This window comes from Colobus angolensis, unplaced genomic scaffold (assembly GCF_000951035.1).
Source record: "Colobus angolensis palliatus isolate OR3802 unplaced genomic scaffold, Cang.pa_1.0 Scaffold415, whole genome shotgun sequence".
NCBI classification, from domain to species: Eukaryota; Metazoa; Chordata; class Mammalia; order Primates; family Cercopithecidae; genus Colobus; species Colobus angolensis.
The window spans coordinates 40020-63383 of record NW_012117544.1 but is presented as its reverse complement, the minus strand read 5'-3'; the positions used below and the strand labels follow the sequence as shown (position 1 = coordinate 63383).

General features: G+C 53.9%; 1 protein-coding gene across 1 annotated transcript in view; it reads left to right on the top strand.

Moving 5' to 3' along the window:
* BCR (breakpoint cluster region) overlaps positions 1–23364 on the top strand; it is a 135063-nt gene that overhangs the window by 106504 nt on the left and 5195 nt on the right. Inside the window, 9 exon segments of the mRNA XM_011956348.1 lie at positions 429–548; positions 1340–1415; positions 2790–2894; positions 3609–3683; positions 5812–5909; positions 8307–8438; positions 19950–20009; positions 20839–20948; positions 22216–22355. Of these exon segments, the coding sequence (XP_011811738.1) occupies positions 429–548; positions 1340–1415; positions 2790–2894; positions 3609–3683; positions 5812–5909; positions 8307–8438; positions 19950–20009; positions 20839–20948; positions 22216–22355 (916 nt within the window).

Genomic DNA, 23364 nt, shown 5'->3' with positions numbered 1-23364 from the left:
TGGGACCTCCACAAACATGCCCAGGGGGCCCGATACTGAAACCTAGTTGGATTAGGAAGGGGGTGAGGGACCCTCTAGGTCACAACGGCCTCCTGGACATTGTCTGAATTTGGGAAAATGAAAGGCAGGGATGTTTGTAAAAGTCTCTTTTTTCCGCCGTTACGAGAGGAAAGACTTAATTCCTACAAAAAAGGTTTACTGAGCATGTCCTGCAGCTTGTGCCGTGCCTTGACCCTGTAAAAAGGCTGTTTCTGTCCTCCAAAGGCCACCAGCAACTGCAGTCTGGGGCTCTGGGCTGTGCTGAGTGGAGAGATGGGATTCTCGCCCTCTGCAGGCTGAATGCAGCTGGTGGGTGGGGATGGATGGAGTGGGAGTGGGTTGTGTGGGGTGCTGGAATGGGAAGGTGAGGCTGTGGCATCTCCCCGCAGAGGGCGAACAAGGGCAGCAAGGCCACGGAGAGGCTGAAGAAGAAGCTGTCGGAGCAGGAGTCGCTGCTGCTGCTCATGTCTCCCAGCATGGCCTTCAGGGTGCACAGCCGCAATGGCAAGGTGAGTGCCTGCTGTGCCGGCCCCTCCTGCTCTCCCAGCCTGGGATGGGCTCCTGACTGCCTCATGGCAGCGCGTTTTCACTTGGACGCACCCCAGACTGAGAGAGGCTTGTCCAGCATGGTGCATGCAAGCACACTCATTCCCTTGTCTGGGGCTTTGGGCCGTAGCCGCCAGGTTGAGTGGCAGCTGGCTCAGCTTCCACAACTGGGAGTGGGCAGGGTCTCTGGGGAGGGTATAGGGCAGGGGAGCCTAGCAGGTGCAGACCTGGCCCTTGGTACAGGGATGCTGTCCCGGGACCTTGAGGACCAGAGACGCATCTTCTGTCCTGAGTCTGGCTCCTGCTGCCATCTGTAACCTGGGCCTCTCCCTCCTGTCAACACGTATCTGTCAACGTCCAGAATGACTTGTTTTCTAGCCTGGCCAGGAGAGGCTGCTGGTGGGCTCTGCTGGTGGGGCTTGTGGGTTGAATGCAGGAGGTCAGGTCTGGATTAATCTTCACCTCTGCAGATCCCACCTGGTCACCTCCATGTCCCTAAGCTGTGCCCCTCTGCCAGCATCACACCCTGACCCATGTGGTTCAGGTGAGAGCTTTTGCCACAGGTGCTGTGGCAGCCAGCTGGCAGGAAGGGTAGGGAGTGCCAGAAGCGACATGCCAGGCCGTGAGCACAGCTGGCCACGGGGCTCCAGCCAGCTGGAGGTATGAGTTGTGTGCTCTGAGGTGCCCCGGGCCTACCAGGCATTCGCGTAGCCAGGGCAGAGATAACTGGGTGTGTTCTTCTCGTCCACCCTAGAGTTACACGTTCCTGATCTCCTCTGACTATGAGCGTGCAGAGTGGAGGGAGAACATCCGGGAGCAGCAGAAGAAGTGTGAGTATCCTCTGTCCCGAGAAGGTCTGGGCTTCAAAACATTAGGGCCAGGCTGGCAGCTCCTGTGGTTTTAAACCTTCTTTATTTTGAGGGGTTTTATCCAAGTGAAGTGTTGCATTGGAGACAGCCGCCCTGATAGGCCCCCAGGCCTCTTGTCTCCCCGCCTGCCTATCCTGCCCCCATCCCTTGGGCACTCATTTCCCCACTGCCCTGTGATCCCCCTTCCCCAGGTCCTTTCCCGATTCCACACCCACCCCTACACACACCCCTGCCATCTGCCCCCAGCCTGCTGCCCATACACCCCACCCCCGGCCTGCCCCCTAGGCCTTTCTGGGACCACCCCATTTTCTTGGCCTCCCCCATTTCCCCTCATCTACTCCCCACCCCCGGGCCTTCCCTGCCCCAGCAGGTGCTGATGCTAAAGGGGCCTTTGGCTGGGCCCACTTGGGCAGCCACACTGCGCTGGCCCCACTGCCCTGTTCATATGGCCAGGGCTGCCGGCTCTCAGCACAGGGGCACTCCCTCCTGTCTGGGGCAGCCCCTTCCTTCTCTGGGCACTTCCCTCTGTCAGGGTGCTCCTTCCTTCGGGTCCCGCCTGGCAGTGTCACTGGGGAAGGCAGCCCCGGTTCCCTCCTTGGAGGTTTGGGATTCACATGCCATCCTTACCAAGATGTTCCCACTGGGACTCTTGTGTGCCACTGTCCCTCTGGCAGGGGAGGCCATCTCCTGCCAAGCAGCGTATTTCACAGGAATGCTGGGCTGGGGCTCTGCATGCCTCTGGCCTGGCCTGACCTCCCACCCCCTCAGGCTCATCATTCTCACCTATGCAGAGCCACATCTCAGCCCCCAATGCCACCGTGGCCTGGAGGAACACGGATCTCGGGGCAGCCCTGCCAGTGCTTGTGTCATAACATGGAAGCCCCAGCCGTTTCCAGAGTGGCAGCCTCTGTAGCCTGTTCAGCATTATGCCCAGAAATAAGCCCCTTTTCCTCACCTGGTGGAGAAACAGGGCCTGTGTTAGCAGAGGAGGGGCAGAGCCAAGCTGCTGTCTGGGAGACCTCACAGGGAGATGCTCCCAGTCCAGCCGCTCATTCTCAGACCTGCCGCATGTCTGTGCATAGGTAGCGTGGGACATGTGTGTTTGTAAGTCTCATGCTAAGACTTCTGCAGGCCTGGGCTCTCCAAGGCCACACCTCGCTCTGCTGCCAGACCGGCACTGCACTTGGGAGCCGAGTGCCCTCTCCTGAGCCCCCAAGCCCTGGCACCAGTTCTTGCCATGCCCCTTCCCCAGGGTGTGGTGGGGGTCCAGCGGGAGGTGCCAGAGGGCCAAGGAGCAGACTGACCAGTTGGTGCACCTCATTTCCAACCTCCCAGGTTTCAAAAGCTTCTCCCTGACATCCGTGGAGCTGCAGATGCTGACCAACTCGTGTGTGAAACTCCAGACCGTCCACAGCATTCCGCTGACCATCAACAAGGAAGGTGGGCCCGCCCTCCTGTGTACAGGGCACCTGTAGGGAGGGCGGGCAGCTAGCCCGAAGGCTGATCCCCCCTTCCTGTTAGCACTTTTGTTGAGACTAGTGGACTTTGGTACAGAAGGAAGAGCTGTGCTTATTAGGGCCTCTTGTCTCCTCCCAGGAGTGGACGAGGTGGGTTAAGAGCGGTTTCTCCCTGAGTGGCTGCTGCTGGGTGGTTGAGGAGATGCACAACTTCTATTCCTAGTCACGAGGCTGCAGCAGATGCTTCTCAGATGCTCTGTGCCTTGGATCTGGCCCCACTCCCGTCCTCCCAGCCCTCCTCTCCTCCAGCTACTTGCCAGCCGGCACTTTTGGTCAAGCTGAGTTTTGCATTCACTGTTGCACGTATGCTCAGTCACACACACAGCATACACTATGCACATGTATCCACACACACCCCACTCACATCCCACGTCACCCCGACCCCCTCTACTGTCCTTGGAACCTTATTACACTTTGGGTCACTGGTTTGCCTGTGTTGTGAAACCAACTGGATCCTGAGGTCCCCAAGACAGAAATCATGATGGGTATGTTTTTGGCCCATGACACTGGCTTGCCTTGTGCTGGGCAGACGGCAGCCACGCGGTGTCCACCGGGTGGTTGATTCTGAAGAGTTAGCTTGTCACCTGCCTCCCTTTCCCGGAACAACAGAAGCTCACCTCTTTGGTCTCTTGCACAGATGATGAGTCTCCGGGGCTCTATGGGTTTCTGAATGTCATCGTCCACTCAGCCACTGGATTTAAGCAGAGTTCAAGTAAGTACTGGTATGGGGAGGAAGGTTGCAGTGGCCGAGCCAGGGCCTCCACCCAGGAAGGACTCATCGGGCAGGGTGTGGGGAAACAGGGAGATTGTTCAGATGACCACGGGGCACCTTTGACCCCTGGCTGCTGTGGAGTGTTTGTGCTTGTGGATGCCTTCTGGGTGTGGAATTGTTTTTCCCGCAGTGGCCTCTGCCCTGTCCCTAGCCTGTCTCAGATCCTGGGAGCTGGTGAGCTGTCCCCTGCAGGTGGTTCGTGTAATCGCAGGGGTTTGGAAGGAGTTTGACAGACATCCCCTGGGGTGCCTAGGAGTCTTGGGTCCAAGCTAGGAGGGCTGTCAGCAGTGCGGCTTCACCCCACAGCAGAACAGATTTGGCTGCTCTGTCGAGCTGGATGGATAATACACTTTTTTTCTTTCTCCTCTAAGTGGGGAGCCCCAGCTACTGGAGCTGTCAGAGCAGTAGAGGCTGGTAACACGTCAGTTGCACTGTATACGTTTCTAGAGGCCGGGTGCGGTGGCTCATGCCTGTAATCCCAGCACTTTGGGAGGCTGAGGCAGGTGGATCACTTGAGCTCCAGAGTTCGAGATCAGCCTGACCAACATGTTGAAACCCCATGTCTACTAAAAATACAAAGATTAGCCAGGCAAGGTGGTGGGTGCCTGTATTCCTAACTACTTGGGAGGCTGAGGCAAGAGAATCGCTTGAACCTGGGAGGCAGAGGTTGCAATGAGCCGCACTTGGGCCACTGCATTCCAGCCTGGGCTTCAGAGGGAGACTCCGCCTCAAAAAAAAAAAAAAAAAAAGTTCCCAGAAACAGCAAAATGTGGAGAAAGAAAGCTTACCAGGGATTGTTGGGGGATGGGGTTAGGAGAGGACTAACTGCAGATGAACCTAAGGGGACTTTTTAGGTCAGAGCAGTGTCGTGAAAAGATTGTGGTGCTGTTTGCACTCGCGTTTAAATTTCCTAAAAATCCTTAAACCCTACACTTGGAATGGATGAATTACATGACATGCAGATTGCACCTTCATAACACTGTAACACACATAATCTTTCCCCTGGGCCTGTCTCTGGCTGCCTCATAAATGCTGGTGTTTTCTTCATCAGCCTCCCTCCATCCCTGCATCTCCTCCCAGGTCCTGTCTGTGAGCAGTACAGTGTGACACCCTACGCTGCCCCGTGGTCCCGGACTTGTCTGTCCTTGCCTCCCTATTTTCTTTCTATCTCTTCCTTGCCCCATGCACTCAACCTTGCATCCCCAAACCAAACCTATTATTCATGGCCCCCAAACTTGTTCCTCCTCTGTCCTGTCCCGTTGAGGGGCACCACCATCCATCCCCGTGGCCAAGCCGGAAACCGTGGTCCGCTCTCCCTCCGTTAAATGCCATTCTCCATCAGTGAGGCTTCTTGATCGTCTCTGGCTGCCTGGCCAGGCCCTGGCTGTGGTCTCCTCCCTGGTCGTCGTAGCTCTGGACATCCCTGCAGCAAGGGTCCCCACCACCAGGCCTCTCCATCCCCCGTCTCAGGTAGTTTTTCTAAAACATAACCCCCACCCTGCCACTTAGCACCTACAGCCCAGCCCCGCTCTTCTGCAGTCCTTGCCTCCTTCCCTTCCCCCTGCACCCCATGACTTCCCCAGCACTGAGCTGCTTCCTGTGCCCCACAGTGGCCTGGAGTCCCCTTTGCCTTGACTCTTTGCCCCATAATACTTACAGCAGGGTCTTCTCTGTAGGATGCAGGAGCTTCCCACATCCCCCAGGACGGCTGGCCTCTGCTGTGGCATCACTGTGTAACGATGGCATGTACACCTCTCTGTTCCCACTAGTGCAGGGGCCTTCTCATCACAGGGGTTTAGCTGGGGTTTGTGGACTGACTGAGTGAATGAATGTTGTGGGAAGTCCCGTTTCCCAGCTGCCCTCAGGGAAATTCCACAGAGCAGGCAGGGGCATCGCATGAGGTGCTGGTGCTCATGCCAGACCCCCGTTAGGTGTTGAATTTTTAAAAAGAAAAGTTAAAAACTTTTGTATTTTTTTTCTGATTCTGCAAATAACACCTGCTCTTACAGACCATGTGGGTGATGTGGAGAGGAGCTGTGACCTTCTCCATATTCCCTTCTCCCCACAGATCTGTACTGCACCCTGGAGGTGGATTCCTTTGGGTATTTTGTGAATAAAGCAAAGACGCGCGTCTACAGGGACACAGCTGAGCCAAACTGGAACGAGGTGAGGAGCTGATGCCACAAGGGCCCAGCCTGCCAGCCGGGGCACAGGATGTTTCCCACTGGAGAGAATCTGAACCTTCAGGGGCTCCCTGAGGGCTTCCCCTGAAGGCAGTGCTGCTGAATTCCAGGAATCTACTGGGGGGCCAGGAGGTGACGTGTCCAAGAGATTTTATCTCTGTTCCTGAAAACCTTACCCAGCCCGCCATCACAAAGAAGCCGCCTATTTTGCTGGAGAAGTGTTTGGAAAGAGACTTAAAAAGGCTTTTTGTCTGCCTTTGTTAGCGTTTGTTTATTTGGTAGGTTTCCATAGTGTTTTTCCACAGAAGTTGGAATGAGCTCCCGTGACCCTCTTGGCTTCCGGAAGCCTGGGGCTCTGCTGTGGGGCTGGGGCAGGGACTGTAGGGTCCTGCTTGCTTGTCTCGGGGTGTTGGGCTTGTACTGTGAGTCGCAGTGCCTTCCTCCACCTTGGAGAGCTGCTATGTGAGTCACATAGCCATTTGGCCCTGCCCCTTCGGGAGTCGAGGAATGATTGCAGAGAGCCCCTTAATGACTAAGTCCCAGATCCATGAGAGGTGCCGTTTCCCAGCTTCTGCAGCAGTTGTGACCTGGAAGGGCTCATTCTTGATGATGCAGGTAGAGGCAGCTGGGCCTGCAGAGAGCTGCCTCACACCCCCGCTCCTGCGAAGGAGGAAGCCAGGAGCCCCCAGGCTGCTTGGTCTACATGGGTCACAAGGCTGGTGGAGCGAGCAGTGGGGCTGGAACCCAGGTCTCCTTTCTCAGCATCCACTACTCTTTGATCATTTTAGACATGTTGCTTGAATAGTACGAGGGCACAAGGAGCTCAGGAAACTACCTGGACATCCCTGCAGAAAGGGCTGAGTGGCAGCTGTGATGACAGGGGGTATAAGAGCCACATGGGGTCCATCGAAGAAGCCTTTGCAGAGACCAAGAGTGCCACGACCCAGCAGAGACAACAAGAGAGGGTGCCAGGCAGCAGTGTGCAAAAGGTTCAGGTGCCAGGCATCTACGGAAGCTCCAGGGAGGCATGAAGTCATGAGGGTTAGATTGCAGCAGGTCACCTCCACCACCCTCACTGTCCATGAAGATCTGGGCTTGGGGACACTCACATGTTCCTGGTGCACACACACACCCACCCACCCACTCCTCCATTCAGGTTCAGAAATTCCTGCTGCTTTCTTCTTCCCTCACCCTCCTCCATTTCCCCAGCAAGAAGCCACACGTGCACACACGTTGGTGTGAAGTGCAGATTCACCAATGGCACCATCAGGGTGGCGGAGGAGAGGGTTCACACCACACCCATGCAGACAACTTGAAAGCTAGGGGAGCAGTTTTTCCTCCAAGTCCCTGTCCCTCCTGTGTCAACCCCAAGGATCACTCTTTGTTTCCTTTTAGATAGAATTCATTTTTTAAAGAGTGGGTTTAGGTATGCAGCACAGTGGAGCAGAAAGAACAAAGAGTTCCCATGTACGCCGCTGCCCCCCACCTCAATTATGGACATTCCACCCTAGGGTGGGACATGAGTTACAGTTGATGAGCCTGCGTTAACCCATCATTATCACCCAGAGTTCATAGTTGACATTAGATAGGGTTCATTCGTGGTGTTACACGTTATGGGTTTTGACAAATGTAGAATGACGTGTATCCACCATGATAATATCTTACGGAACAGTCTCACCACCAAAAAAGTGAACCTACATTGACAGATCATTATCATTCAGAGTCCATAGAAATAACTTCTTCTTCTTGTGGGTTTTTTTTTTTTTTTTTTTGAGGAAGAATCTCACACTGTTGGCCAGGCTGGAATGCAGTGGCATGATCTTGGCTCACTGCAGCCTCTGCCTCCTTGATTCAAGCAATTCTTGTGCCTCAGCCTCTCAAGTAGCTGGGATTACAGGCATGCACCACCATGCCCGACTAATTTTTGTATTTTTAGTAGAGATTTAGTAGAAATTTTGTATTTTTAGTAGACATGTTGGCTAGGTTAGTCTCGTACTCCTGGTCTCCAGTGATCTGCCCACCTCGGCCTCGCAAAGTGCTGGGATTACAGGTGTGAGCCCTCATGCCCAGCCCATAGAAATATCTTTTAACAAGCACCCTGGAGGTTGTGAGGCACACTTTGAGATGCTGGTGTAAGGAGTTTGGATTAGGTTTGAGTGACAGTCGGAGCTTCTGGAAGCATCCAGGCTGGGCCACAGTCTCATGCCAGGGTTGCTTACAGGGAACATTTCCATGCGTCCCAGGGCTAAGGGAGGGTCTCAGGCATCGGTCCCTCTGAGCCAGCAAGGGCGACAGGGACAGCCTGGATTCAGAGGACCCTTCAGCTATAACATTGACCTGTTTGTTCACACTGGACTTCCCTTCTCCCTCTGGCCTGCAGGAATTTGAGATAGAGCTGGAGGGCTCCCAGACCCTGAGGATACTGTGCTACGAAAAGTGTTACAACAAGACGAAGATTCCCAAGGAGGACGGCGAGAGCACGGACCGACTCATGGGGAAGGGCCAGGTCCAAGTAAGGCGGCCATCTCTACCGTCCCCTGCCTGATGCATGGTGTCCTTTTTCATGCAGCCCTTGGGGACACTGAGATGGCCTTGCACCAAGGGTGGGGTGGGGTGGGCAGCTGTGACTCTGAAACATCCGTTGTGGGAGACCTGTGTTGGTGCCTGCATGTATCTTGATGGGTCTTGATGTTCCGCCCTCTGTCTGCATGTCTGTTGTGTCGGCTCATTTCCAAAGGAATTTCCATTCAACTTGGTTTTGCAGCTGGGGCCTCAGTTCCTGCCCGGCCATAGGAGAACCCAAAGGTAGAACGGTTAGGTGGTGCCCTGGGCCGAAATTGGCCCATCCTGTGCCAGTCTTCTTAGAAAAGCACAGGGGTCCCAGAGGCTGCCTGCTTGGCATCCCCTATCTGTGGTCTAGACCCAGTTCCCAGGGTATAGAGCTGTATCTCTGAACAGGGTGCACACAGACAGGTCTCCTCCCAGGCTAGTCTGGAAGCCGCCAGGTGGAACCAAGAATGTATCCGTACAGGACCAGCACAGGGGCCGTGGTTCTTAAGGAGACTGCCTGGGCCCTCTGTCTTTCAGAAGCTTATCCAGCCCCTGGGAGCCTGCCACCTCCTGGAGGATCATAGCAGGCGCCCCATGCCGTTTCTCCTGTTTCCACCCTCACAGTTCCGCGGGGGTAGCTGGGAGGAAGCCCTGGTCGCGCTTTCCTTATACTGCATTGTATCAGTGGCTTGTGGCTACAGCTCTCTCTTCCACCTTCACAAGAGGCCTCTAGAGGGAGTGGGTCTGGCATTCCACATGCCCCTGGAAGCACAGGGCTCCCCAGGAAGCCCCAGTTCCCTCCCTAAGCAGGAAGTAAAAATCCTCTTGCGGTTAAATACCAAGCGCCAGGAAGAATGAAGGGAGAGGATGGCCCTTCCCTGAGTAACTTGTCATCTTGCTGATGGGTTCCATATTCTCAGTCAGATCAGCAAATCTTTTTACCAAGTGCCGGCTTCACCCCCTTCTGTCACCCTGGCCTGGCTGACCACGTCTTGGGAGGTGCAGCCACTGGCTGTGTTTCTACCTTGGAAGCTTATAAGGGAACTCAGTGGCTCAGGGCTTCCTGAGGTTCCCTGTACTTCAAGATCAGGTTTAATATCAAAAAGGCTCCTCTAGCACGTGCCTGTAATCCAGCTGCTCAGGAGGCTGAAGCAGGAAGATTGCTTGAGCCCAGGTATTCAAGACCAGCCAGGGCAACACAGTGAGACCCCTGTCTAAAACAAAATAAATTAACTAAAAATTGCTCTCAGCTGCCCTGTTCCTGTCCCACTGCACTATCTTGTTCACCCTCCAAGCCTTTGTGTGGATTCTCATGGTGGGAGATTTTACCACACAGATGGGCCACACCGCTCTTGATAGAGTACTTGGTGCTGGTCTCCTTTGAGATCTGAAGTGTTTTAGCATCAGTCAAGTGATGGTCATAGTTTGGGTGATGGTCACGGCTCAGGCTCTTTCCTACATGTGCTTTCTTTGGTGGTGGTGGTTGTTTGTTTTCTTGAGACAGTATCTAGCTCTGTCTCCCAGGCTGGCGTGCAATGGCAGGATCATAGCTCACTGCAACCTCAAACTCCTCAGCTCAAGCAATCCTGCCCTAGCCTCCCAAGTCATTGGGATTACAGACATGCCCCACTATGCCCAGCTAAGGGTTTTTTTTTATTTTGTTATTTTTTTATTTTTTAAGACTGGAGTTTTGCTCTTGTTGCCCAGGCCGGAGTACTGTGGTATGATCTTGGCTCTCTGCAACCTCCCAGGTTCAAGCGATTCTCCTGCCTCAGCCTCCCAAAGTGCTGGGATTACAGGCCTGAGGCACTGTGCCTGGCCACATGTGTTTTCTCATTTGGTCCTTGCAGCAGATCTTTGAGAGAGCTCATTTGACACTCAGGAGATGCTTCTCTAACCTGCACAGAATCAGGGTCCCGGATATTCAGGGAGGTGGAGGGAGTAGACTGCAAAGCCGGTTGTGCTCCCATTGCTCCCCCTTCCCTCTCCCTCTCCATGTTTTCCATCTCCCCTACCCAGCCTAGGGCATTCCTCCCCCACAGTTCAGCCTGCATCTGGCACAGCCTCACCACTCAGCCCAGGGATACTCCTGGGTGCCCGGCTCCTTTTTTCAGCTCATCAAACCAGGTAGAGGTTCCAGTGCTGCCAACCATTGATTGACTCAGCTCATCCAAATATTCAACCACTGGAATCCTGGGAGTGGCTGAATTTGAACCAGGACCTCTGAGTACTGTTGCTAAGTAACTGGGGGTCTCAGTGAAAGAGAGAAAAGAGCTGATAGGCCTCTTCCTGTGTTATTGTGTCAGGCCCTCTTTTCAAACTCTTTTCTGTGATGCTACTGACGTACTTAATGCACATGACCTGTGCTCTTCTGTCAGTCTAGGGGTGCTGACTGAGCACCCCACCCCATCCTGGGGAAGAGGAGAGCAGTAAGTGTCGAAGAAAAACCCAAGCTGGACAGCCATTAAAGTGGTAAAAGCAGGTTTTATTTGTAGCTATTGTGATGGGGAAAAGACTAGAAATGGAAAGCTTAGAAATGGGCTCAATGCTGAATTCACATGGACAAGTGGGGACTTACAGCCAAGAAGAAGGGTAGGGATTGATGGATGGAAAATGATGAAGTAACATCAGGGGGAAGAGGGTTCTGGTGAAACCGACCTGACAGGATTCTTGCTGAAGACAGGCCAGAGTGGTCGATCTCCCCTGGGGGATGGCATGGGATGAGGAATCGGATCAGATAGCAAGGGCAGGGGGTTCTGGCTTAACTGACTTAGCAGGATTCTTGCAAAAATTGGACTCTTGAGAACATGCCCAAGGATGGGATAAAGAGCTGAGGGACCAGATGAGTTCCATCAAGGAGAGTCTTTGTCACTCCCCCACCACACTCAGTGTGACCTGGGCGAGTTACTGTCCCACTCACTCAAATGTGTTCCTCCCTCCCTCCCACCTTCCCTCCTTCCTTCCTTCCTTCTCTTGCCCAGGCTGGAGTGCAGTGGCACCATCTCAGCTCGCTGCAACCTCCACCTCCTGGGTTCAAGCGATTCTCCTGCCACAGCCTCCTGAGTAGCTGTAATTATAGGCATGTGCCACCATGCCTGGCTAATTTTTTTGTATTTTTAGTAGAGGCGGGGTTTCGCCATGTTGGCCAGGCTGGTCTCAAACTCCTGACCTCTGGCGATCCACCCGCCTCGGCCTCCGAAAGTGCTGGGATTATAGGCGTGAGCCAGCGCACCCAGCCTCCTCGCCTTTAAATTGGGGTGGTGGGGGGCCGTGGAGCCTTGAGGATTGAGAGATGTATGCTCTCACGGGTGGGGGGGGTCAGTGTTTGCTGCTGTTCTTATCTTTATCTGTTGTCATTTGTGAGGAGGCAATGGAGCAGACATGTCCGGCTCCAGGCCCTGGTCCCTGTGTCAGTGGGAGCGATGGGTGGGAACCATGGCTAGACAGGAAGGAATCCGATTGCTGCGTGAAGGGCATTCATGCCAAGTAGGCGGCGGCTGCCCTGTTCCCTGGAGTTCCAGGCTCCCAGCTGGGGGGTTGTTTGTGGGATCCCGGGAGGAAGGAAGTCGGAGAAGTGGCGGTGACTGTGCCGTTGATGTTCTGCGATACCAGCCTGGTGTCTTTCTCCCCTGTGGACACTGTTTTCTACACAGGGGTACCTGAGAGAGGGTGTGCACGACTCTGGAGCCCAGCCTTTCTGAATCTGGGCTTTTCCCAGTGACACCAGGTGCCTTCTGCACTGTACCATGTGGGAGGCGCTTGGCTCTCTGCAGCCTGCTACAGGGGCCTACAGCCCCCACCCTGCTTATGCACCTTGACTCAGAAGTTGAGTAGAGAGACCCTCCTGTGACGTGAGGCAGTTGCAGCAGGTAGAGAAGCCTAAGCATCCCAGGAGTGTCCAGATCCAACCATGAGGGCAGAGGCCCCTGGCAGGCCCCAGGGGCTCCCCCAAGGGCAGGGGTCTGGGATGGAAAGGAGTCCTCAGCAAAGCTGCTCATGCGCCTGTCCGTGGGCAGCAGGAGTCAGGATCTTCTGGGCTGGGGGCTTGGACCGGTCTGGCTTTTTGCTCCCCTTAATGGTGCTGATGAGCTGGGTTTAGGAACCACTTGCACGAGTCTCGGATTTTGGCTCTTGCTCTTCAAATAGCTGTCCTGGATGACTTGCCAGGTCCCCACCTCCCTTCTTGCATGATAGAGGCTCCACGAAGGTGGGGGCGGCGGGGGGTGGGGGCTCTAGAAATCAGGATGAGTGAGCTGCTTTGTTCAGAGCCAGAAAGGCAAGGGGATACACAGTACAGCAGGGACAAAGCTGTGGTGGTGCCCACAGTTCAGAAAAGAGCCACTGACAGCACAAATCAAAGCCCTTGTGTGTGGGCAGGTGCAAGAGGACCCAAGCCGGGTGTCCTTTCCAAGCCCGCCCCGAGCCTGAATGAGCCATTTGAGTGAGTGAGACCATCCTGGTCCATCCTCAGACACCAGGAACCCACTGTGCCACCCTAGTCATGGAAGGCTTCCTGTGTGCCATGCCTGGGGGTCTCCCCAAGAACGAGAAGACCCCTGTCCCCAGCCTTCACGGTCTAGATCAGAGAAGCTGGAAAGGAAGGATGTGGCAAATGTGCCAAGAGCTGGGGCAGACTTTGGCCCAGAGTGACTGCTGGCTCAGATGGCATGGTTATTTGGGAAGTGAGGTCAGGGGACAGAGATGCCTTCACAGAGCAGGGGACATTGAGTCTGCATCTTCAGGGAGGGATTTTTCAAGGTGAAGGCATCAACATCCATCCAAGATTCATGGGATGGGGTATGGAAGAGGGAGTCACCAGTCGGCAGAGCTGGGGAAGTTGGAGCCTTGCTGCCGTTAGGAATTTCTTCCTTCAGTTGTTTCTGTCTTTTTTGAGACAGAGCTCTGTCCCCCAGGCTGGAGTGCAGTGGTGCGACATTGGCTCACTGTAATCTCTGCCTCCTAGGTTCAAGTGATTCTCCTGCCTTGGCCTGACAAGTAGCTGGGACTACAGGCATGCGCCACCATGCCCAACTAATTTTTTTGTGTTTTTAGTAGAGACAGGGTTTCACCGTATTGGTCAGGTGCGTCTTGAACTCCTGACCTCAAATGATCCTCCTTCCTGGGCCTCACAAAGTGCTAGGATCATAGGTGCATCTCTCTTCATTTGCAAATTTTCTAGGTTGCTAAATCACATTAGCCCTGTCTATTCTCCTTAGAAGGCAACATTATATCAAGTCATAGACTTTTGTCTTCTCCCATTTCTCCTGCTCTGTTTATGTGACTTGCTGGGCTTACAACTCACGTTCCAGTGAGGGCATCAGAGTTCATTTTTGTTGTTGCCAGTGAGCCTCTGCTTCATTTGAAGTTGGTGCTCTGGCTGGCTGGAGTTTCCCAGACTTCTCTGCCAGCCCAGGTTATGTGGGCATCTGACCAGGCAGAAGCCAGCAGGTCTGACTGGGGCCCTCCTGGTGCCTCCCTGGCAGCTGCTCTCAAGTGCCCACCATGCAGTGAGGTCCACCCATTTTCAGGCAGTCTCCCTGTTGGACTGCCCACTCTGCAGCACCTGTTCCCCCAAGAGCCCATGGAAGTGCCTGGCAACAGCTTGTGAATGCAAAGATGACACCAAGTCGGGTGGATATGTCCATGTGCACAACAGCACCGACCATGCCAGCCTCAGACTGGAAAGAACCCAGACGTCCACCTGCTAGTGAATGTCTGTCAATCCATACAATGGAATATTTACTCAGCCTTCAAGAGGAAGGACATTCTGACACATTCTACAACATGGGTGAGCCCTGAGAACATGCTGCTAAGTGAAATAAACCAGACACAAAAGACAAATGCTGTATGATTCCACTTACATGAGGTAGCTAAAGTAGTCAAATCCATAGAGGCAGAAAGTAGATTAGAGGTTACCAGGAGCTGGGGCAGGGGGAATGGGAAGTTGTTCTTTTTGCACCTGCCCCCGGGAGTTATTGTTTAATGGGTGTAGAGTTTCAGTTTGAGATGATGAAAAAAAAGTTCTGGAGGTGACAGTGGTGATGGTTGCACAACGTGAATGTGCCTGATGCCACTGAACTGCACACTTAAAAATACTTAAAGTAGGCCGGGCGCGGTGGCTCACGCCTGTAATCCCAGCACTTTGGGAAGCCGAGGCAGGTGGATCATGAGGTCAGGAGATCGAGACCATTCTGCCTAACACGGTGAAACCCCGTCTCTATTAAAAAATAAAATAAAATAAATTAGCTGGGTGTGGTGGCGGGCACCTGTACTCTTTGGGAGGCTGAGGCAGGAGAATGGTGTGAACCTGGGAGGCGGAGCTTGCAGTGTGCCGAGATCGTACCACTGCAGTCCAGCCTGGGCGACCGAGCAAGAGTCCATCTCAAAAAAACAAAAAAAAAATTTCAAGTGCGACATTTTACATTGTGCATATTTTACAATTTTTTTAAAAAGTAAGGAATTAATTCTCAGCCTTCTAAGATAAAGCTGCCCATGGTGCAAGGATGGATGTGGGAGTCCAAACTCAGTGAACTCACCAGCCTCCTCACCATGAAGGCCCCGACCACCACGGGGCGCATGCCCAGCGTGGTGGAGAAGCCCCAGGCTTGGCCTGCCGCCTCCCAGCCACACCTGGGAGCTTCAGCAGCTTCACCTGTGAGAGGGCAGGTGCCTGGCTCAGCAATTTCCAGTGCATGTAACAGTACTTGCTTTGTGCCAATATATATTTTACTACATATATATAAACTCTAGATCCATTAAACAATGTATTAAATAACCTACAGATACAGATATATGTTTTATGTCTCTGTCTGGATCCTGGAGATACCACAGAGAATGAACTGGACAAAGCCCTGTCCTCCACGTTTACTCTCCAGCAGCGGAGACAAACCAGCCAAAATAGCGATCCCGACTTGCGTGCAAAATGCAATCCCCACTTGTATTTCAAGGATTATCTCAGGGCCATGTAGGTCTCATCCACCCAGCCATTCACCCATGCAGGGGGTCGCTGATGTGCCTGGGGGGCATTCCGAGATGAGAGACATGGTCCGTGTGGCAGAGGTGCCAAGAGGAGAGAAACTTACGTAGCCTCTTAAACAGACTTAGAGAGGGGCAGGCCCCAGGGGGTCTCTTGAAGCAGGAACACAAAAATGAGTGATGTTTGTTTTGAACAAAGATTTGGGGAAGATTTGAAGATGTAAACATCATGAAAATGTAAGAGCACATGAGCAAATTCTTATACACAGATTCCATGGGATTCTTCCTGAAGAAGCACACCACTATCAACATGGATAGTGACCCAGGTCCTCTTTGCTCTGTTGAGGGCCACTTTTGGACCCTACATTTTTCTGTAACTTTTGTACCATGAAATGCATCTATTTTTATAACTGAATGATTTTGTAGTAAATTTACAGAGCTGTACAACTTTTACCAACAATCCAGTTTTAGAATATTTCTATCACCCCAAACAATTTCCCTGTTCCTTTTTTTTTTTGACAGGGTCTTGCCCCGTTGCCCAGGTTGGAGTGCAGCGGTGTAGCCGCACTCAGCACAGCCTTGATGCCCCAGGCTCAAGTACTCTTCCCACCTTAGCCTTTCAGGTAGCTGGGACCACAGGCATGTGCCACCATGCCAGGCTAATTTTTTTTTTTTTTTTTTGAGACAGGGTCTTGCTGTGCTGCCCAAGCTGGTCTCAAATTCCTAGGCTCAAGAAATCCTCCTGCCTCGGCCTCCCAAAGAGCTGAGATTACAGATGTGAGCCACAGTGCCCGGCCCCTGTTCCCAGTTATAGCGACTCCCAGACCCAAGCTGATCTGCTTTTGTCTATTTAGAGATTTGCCCATTTCTTCACATTTCATAAACATGGAATCATACTAGAGCGGGCTGTTTTGACTGATTTCCTCCACTTACCATTTTGTTTTTGAGACTTGTTCATGTGTTAGCATTGTTTCATTCCTTTTTATGACTAATTTTCCGTTGCATACATATACCATGTTTTTGTTTCTGCATTTACTGTTTGACAGACACTTGGATCATTTCTAGTTTAGGCTGTTAAGGTTGATGCAGCCACGAACATGTCCTTGGTACCAGTCTCTGTATGGACGTATGTTTTCATTCATTTAGGAGACATCTGGTGAGATTGCTGGGCTGTGCAACAAGGTGACTAAAGCATCTGGAGTGCCTCAGTTTTTCCCTTAAGGGAAAACTACTGTTTCCTCCTTGGTCATCTGTTTTTCCAAACCCCCGTCTTTTCCTTGTTTACTTCTCTGGTGCTTTAAATAACTTCACGAGAGAGCATGCCAGCCTTGAGCAATGTTTGGGGTTGGCCAAGCCGAGGCACAGGCCTCATTATCATGCTATGCTTTATACGACTTCCGCTCTGCGGAGCACACTCAGTTCTTTGGAACAGAGCCAGCCTCGGGACGGCCTTTCCCACTGGAGCCACCAGTCAGGACTGCCGTGAGAGCTGGTGCCCGGAGGCCAACACCCTGGTCTTCAGTCACTGAGAGTCACAGAGAGGGGCCCAATAAAGAGCCCAGCTGGCAGCATCAGTGCCAGGTTGGGGTGGGCGCTGGACAGCACCAGTGCTGGGGAGTGGGCACTGGCTGGAGCCCTGCCTAGGCTGCACATTGCTCGGCCAGCTTAGTCTGGGGGAGCAGGACCGGAGCAGGGTGTCCTCTGCCCTGGGTCCATCAGGGGCACTGCATGTGATTATTGGGGTTACCTGCTGGGAGTGGTGCAGATTCTGGACAGTCTAGAGTGCTTCCAGCACAAGGCAGGCTGAGCGGTCATACTTTACTCAGTCTCCAAACTTGGGCAACAGGAAACTAGCCACTTAACAAAGAAGCTCAGCTTTTCTGGGCTTTAGAGATGGAGACACGTTGGAAATTCCCGTAACCAATAGGCTGGGGTGGGAGGATGTTCTTCCCACACGCAGACAAAAAAGTGGAACCCGGGATAATGGGAAGCTTTGACCTTGGCCAGCCGGATGGTGGGGCGGGGTTTCCCTCAAATCCTGGTCAAAAGGCCGTGGAGGCTGGAAGCTCTTGTTTAGCCCCACCAGTTTCCCAGAGCAGCAAGGTCAAGCATGCGAGAGTCGCCACCCGCCCCGGCCGCAATGCAGGGCCTCCTTCAGTACTTCCACCCCGGCCGGGCGGGCCGGAGCCGGGCAGCTTCTGCTGAAAAGTACCGGTGTGCTCGCGGCACTGCCCTGTGGACCCACATCCGAAACCTGGTGTGCAGGGGCAAGGTGGGCTGACATGTGGGCCGTGGTTCCAGGGGGGCTTTGAGAGGCAGCCGCCTGATGTCTGGACAGCCTCTCTGTCTCTCTGTTTACTGGGACTCTGGGTTGCTTGTTAGCTGCTTCTGCCTGTTCTGGGTTTTTAAGGGGAGAGGGGCCCAGTGATGGCTGTTTTTTGAAGCAAAGGGAAGAATGTCTCCTGCTTAACATGTTTCTGTGTTTCCAGTGACTTGGTTAGTTAGTAGAGCCAGGGTCTTGCTCTGTTGCCCAGGCTGGAGTGCAATGGCATCATGATCTTGGCTCACAGCAGCCTCCACCTTCTAGCCTCAAGTGATGCTCCCACCTCAGCCTCCCGAGTAGCTGGGACTACGGGCACGTGCCACCATGCTTGGCTAATGTTTTTGAAAAACTTTTTATAGAGACAAGGTCTCACTATATTGCCCAGGCTGATCTTGTCTTAAACTCATGGGCTTAAGTGATCCTCCTGCCTCGGCCTTTCAAAGTGCTGATATTACAGGCAGGGTTTCAATTTTTTAAAGCTCCCAGCAGGGGTATTAAACTCTCCTTTTCCAGGGAAAGCACCCTCTGTCCCCATCCCTCATGTTATCCTCTCCTGCCTCTGCTTAGGGTTCACTCTGGGGGAAAGTGCCACTTGAGAGATTCCTTTTTGTGTGTGGCTTCTGACCGGTCCCTGTTCACAGATGCGGCTTCTCAGGGTGGGGTCCCTGAGGCCTGGAGTGTGGCCCCTGAAAACCTTCAGGGCCAGATGCAGAATGAGAGCCTGTGGCCACATAGCCCCTGGTGGGAGACGTCCTGCCACCCTTCGCTTCTCTGTGCCACTCTGGCTGTACATTTCAGATCCTTGGGAAACGTTAACCGGTAGGACCTAGAAGGGGAGGTGAGGAGGGGTCACCCCCCCAGGTGTGCCTGTGATGAGCCTTTGTGCTGAGCAGGTGCAGGGAGGGAGGCCCAGGTGTACACATCTGTGAAATAGGGGCAGCTGGGTGGGCTCCTTGACCTGCTCCAGAGCTTCTCCTTATTTTCTAGCCACTTCACCTGCAGAAGGCCCAGGTGGCTGTGGCCTTTAGGGCTCTTTGCAGTGAACATGATGCCTGTCCTCAGCCCCTCTCTAGGCCTGGCGCCGTGCTCAGCACCGTCGTATGAGTGTATGTGTGTGTGCACGCACGTGAATGTGTGCAGACATCATGAGGTGTGGTCTCTGCTCTTAGGCAGCTTGCCTTGTGGCTGAAATGAACCATCACCTGCATCAAGGGGTGGGAACACAAGACCAGATGCAGCAGCCTTGTCTGGAGTCAGACGGTGGCTCCGTGACCTGGCTTCACTCCAGAACTACCTGGGGTTTCTAATTGTGCAAATCCCAGGTCCCACCCAGATTATGAGTCCCCTTTTCTACAAGTGGAGTCCAGGAAGGTGTATTTTTAACACGATGGTACTGCTCATTCACCCAGCCCGGCCAGTGGTTTCTGCGTACCCAGGAACTGCTGACACAGAGCTTGTGCTCCCCATAAAACGGGAGACAGCCTTCACGGACAGGGGATGTGTAGCTTGGTCATGACAGGGTGTTTCGTACCAGCACAGACTGTGTTCAGGTGACATTAAGGACAAGTTCCTGCAGGCTAGCTGCCTGGACAGGGCTGGGTGGGGGTAGAAGTTACAGGGGTCACAGAGGGGCTTCCTCCCGGCCGCCTCACCAGCTGCTTGGTTTAGGGCTTGGCTCTGGGTCCTTCTGGGCCTGATTCTGAACCACGGGACTGGTGTGGCCTGCAGGCTCCTCCTGCCACAAGCTGTTCATGGTGCAGGGGGAGAACAGTGTCCACAGTTCCCCAGGCAGCAGCCGTGGATACCAGGCCCCCAGGAGTTGTTACTGAAGCTGCTGCTGGACAGCTCGCCTTTCACTGAGCTCCACATAGCACCCGTGGTGATGGGAGCCGGGTGGAGAGAGCCTGCCAGCTTGTGCATCAGCTCCCAACTGGGAGGGGCAGAGGGAGGAGGGGGTGGGGACCCCAGGCAGCAGGGCTCTGGGAGCAGTGGGGCCCTGGGTTCTAGGGGTGTCTGGCAGGCCCCCTCCTTATTCTACCTCTTTTGGCCTCTGGATGGAGATGCTGACCACAGTCAGGCTCTAAGGACTGGAAAAGTGGCGGGTGTGGGCTGCTGCCTCGTGCAGCCTCTGAACAGACCCCAGGGCCTCTGCCAATCATGACTCCTTGCTTTCAGCTGGACCCACAGGCCCTGCAGGACAGAGACTGGCAGCGCACCGTCATCGCCATGAATGGGGTATGTGTCCGTGGGACTCTTCTGGCACCCACTTCCCCCAGAAGGATAGGGTGGCCTCTATTCATTTCAAGTCAGTCAGAGGTGGCTGAGCCTGAGCCAGCATTTGACATGGAGCCTGGTTGGAGGAGGGAGGTCCCCCAAAGAGCAGAATCACCGTGCACGGGAATCATTCACTAGCTGGGATGCAGTTGCCAGCCAGGCCCTGAGCATCCCTCCTCAAACAAAGGTCTCATGGCACCACCGGGACAGGTGGGGCCTCACTCGGGGATCTGGGGGCTGCCTGTAGAAATGGAGACCACCGATTTGTCTTTAGGTACCCCAGAAAGATTTAGACCTTAAAAGCAATGACACACCCAAAAAGGCCTGGGTATATATGGTAAATGTTAATATCTGATGATTCTTGATTTTTTCTTATATTATTGTTAGTCTTTCTCACTTAATTCTTTAATTGTTACTAACAAAGAGAGCTGGGCACAGTGCACCTATAGTCTCAGCTACTCTGGAATCTGAGGCAGGAGAATTACAGAACCCAAGAGTTTGAGTACAGCCTAGGCAACACAGCAAGATCCTGTATCCAAAAAAAGCAAGCAAGCAAGAGAAAGCAGCGGGGATTTTAGGAGGTGGTTCTGCAGAAGCCAGTCCTTTACACCATCTTCAACAATCCTGGCTGTTGCTGAAGTAGACTAGGGGATTCCCTGAGGGGCAGCCCTACCTCATGCTGAGACCTCTGCATGCCTTGGGGATGGAAATATCTGATGAGACTCCCAGGGGCCCTTGGGCTTTGAGGACCAGAAGGATCAGAGGACTGTGCCCCTTCTCCCCACTATAGATTGAAGTAAAGCTCTCGGTCAAGTTCAACAGCAGGGAGTTCAGCTTGAAGAGGATGCCGTCCCGAAAACAGACAGGGGTCTTCGGAGTCAAGATTGCTGTGGTCACCAAGTGAGTGGGGACGGGCTTGGGCTCATGCACTGAGGGTGCCTGTCTCTTCAGCTGTTTCTGCAGAGAAGAGCATGTGTGGGTCTCTCCTCTCTACGTGGCCGCTGCACGGTGAGGTCAGGCCCCAGGGAACACGCGGTGTGTTCAGCTACCTCCTGTGTTTACTCAACACCAGCTCAGGAATGTCCTTGCCGCCTTGCTTGGAAGCAGTAGGCTGGCTCCAGGAACTGCCCGAGTGCAGTTTTCTGCCCTCGCTTAGAATTTGTCATGGTCCCAGGTTCCTGTTGAATGGCCGTAACCCCTGCCCCTTTGTCATGAGTCAGTTGCCAAGAGAAGCCTGTTTATTGGTTTGAGAGCAGTTCTTGCAGACACAGACCACTTCCTCCGAGAATTCATTTGCTTCCCCAGGATGGAATCCGGCTGGGCCCCTGAACTTGCTGGTCATGTGGGCCGGGGCCTCCATCAGTCATACCCTGAACTCCTTTCTGTGTCTAAACAGCGCGCTCACCCCCAACTGCACGGCAGCTCCACCCCCAGCTGCACGGCAGCCACTTGCGTAGCACTCTGGGAGGGCTCTGGGCATGAGCAGCGAGGACTCCAGCAACAGCTCCTCCAAATAACCACTGCTAATGAGGGTGGCTTGAGAAGCAGCTTTGATGTGCTCCCAAATTCAGTGGCAAAACAGAACGGCCTCAGCACAGCACTCACTTTGAAGTATTCTTACTCTAGTGTTCTGTGTGGCGGTGTTGGAATTGTTAATTGCTAAGACTCAGAGGAGAAAAGCACTTAGCATCACAGGACTTGGAGCACTGGTGCTGAGGCAACCCTTCATTCATTTGTCGGATGTGTGTTAAGGCCCAGGGCAGGGGTCAGGGATTCTCTCACACAGCACGTGGGTGGCAGGACCAACACCGGGTCTGATCTCCCAGCTGGGGGCACAGGCTGCTAACCCCAGGCCTGGAATCTGTCAGATGCCCTTCCTGTGCTGACTTTACTTAGGCCTCCTGACCTTCCCACAAAGATCATGTGTGACTTGCAGAGGGTCTGGCTGCTTCAGCCTCTTAGAAAGGTCCTGAGAAAGTACATGCAATGAGGACAGAGCTTGCAGAGGGAGCACAGGCATGCAGAAGGCTCTGTGTGCAGCCCCAGACCTGGGCATCTTCGTCGCCGTCCTCACCCCACCTCCATGTGTACAGACAGGGGGCAGGTCTCCTGTGTTGTGGCCCAAGCAGGGCTGTCAGGACACTGAGAACATTTCCTCCTCCCGCAGGAGAGAGAGGTCCAAGGTGCCCTACATCGTACGCCAGTGCGTGGAGGAGATCGAGCGCCGAGGCATGGAGGAGGTGGGCATCTACCGCGTGTCCGGAGTGGCCACGGACATCCAGGCACTGAAGGCAGCCTTCGACGTCAGTGAGTGTCGGCCTGTGCAGGGCGGGATGGAGGCGTGGGCGGTGGTGTGGGCAATGAGATATCAGAGCACTCCATGGCCCGGGCATGTCATATCCTTCTCTGTGTCTTTTCTTCATTTACTGTTTTATTAGAGAAAACAAGAGTTGTGAAAAAAGCTTCTGTAGAAACCAGTTTTCAAACCATCTTTGCTACACATGCCGCTTGCTGGGGTGAACCAGGGGCTTCTGTGGGGCCTTGGCCTTCCTGCCTTGGGGGTGGACGCCCAGGACTCAGTGCAGTCTGTCCACTGCACTGTGTGAGGATGCGGCAGACAGAGGGCACCAATGGGACCCAACTCAGGCCCGGGCTCCATCATCTCCACCTCTATCTCACCAACCCTCATAGGCTATGAAGGACCTGGAACTGCCACAACTGTCAGGGGAGGGCATCGAGACCCCAGAGGGTCCTTCCCAGCATCTTCAAAGGAATAGGATTTTGTGCCTGCAGACCCTTCTTTGGGGCACACACCACTGACCCTGATCAGGACCCCTAGAATGCCCAGCACCCCTGGGAGGGCCTGTGGTAGTTTCAGCTCCCTCTGGGGGCCCAGAATAGACCTGGCCTGTGGTGAGGACGTAAGCACCAGTGGCCCATTGGGTCCAAAGGAAGACACCGGTTCAAACACTGAAACCAATCAGATTCTCCCACAGTCTTCCTGCCATCAGAAGACACTGGTGCAGGGGTGACTGCTATGTACAGGGCAGAGCCACCCCATTCCCATGCAGGTGCTGTGTCCTGCCGTGCTGGCCTCCTCCTGGCTGTCACATCCGGCCAAGCAGGGGAGAGGAATGGGAATGCTCATGCACCCCCATCAACTGTGCAGACACAGAACTACACACAGCTCTTGGGAGGGGTCAGATGAGCTGCTCAAAGCTGGGGAGGGACCCACACAGTGGTCAGCATGGCAGGGATGGTGCTTTAGCCAAGGCAGGGATGGTGGGAGACTCACTTGGGATCCTGAAGGAGGCCG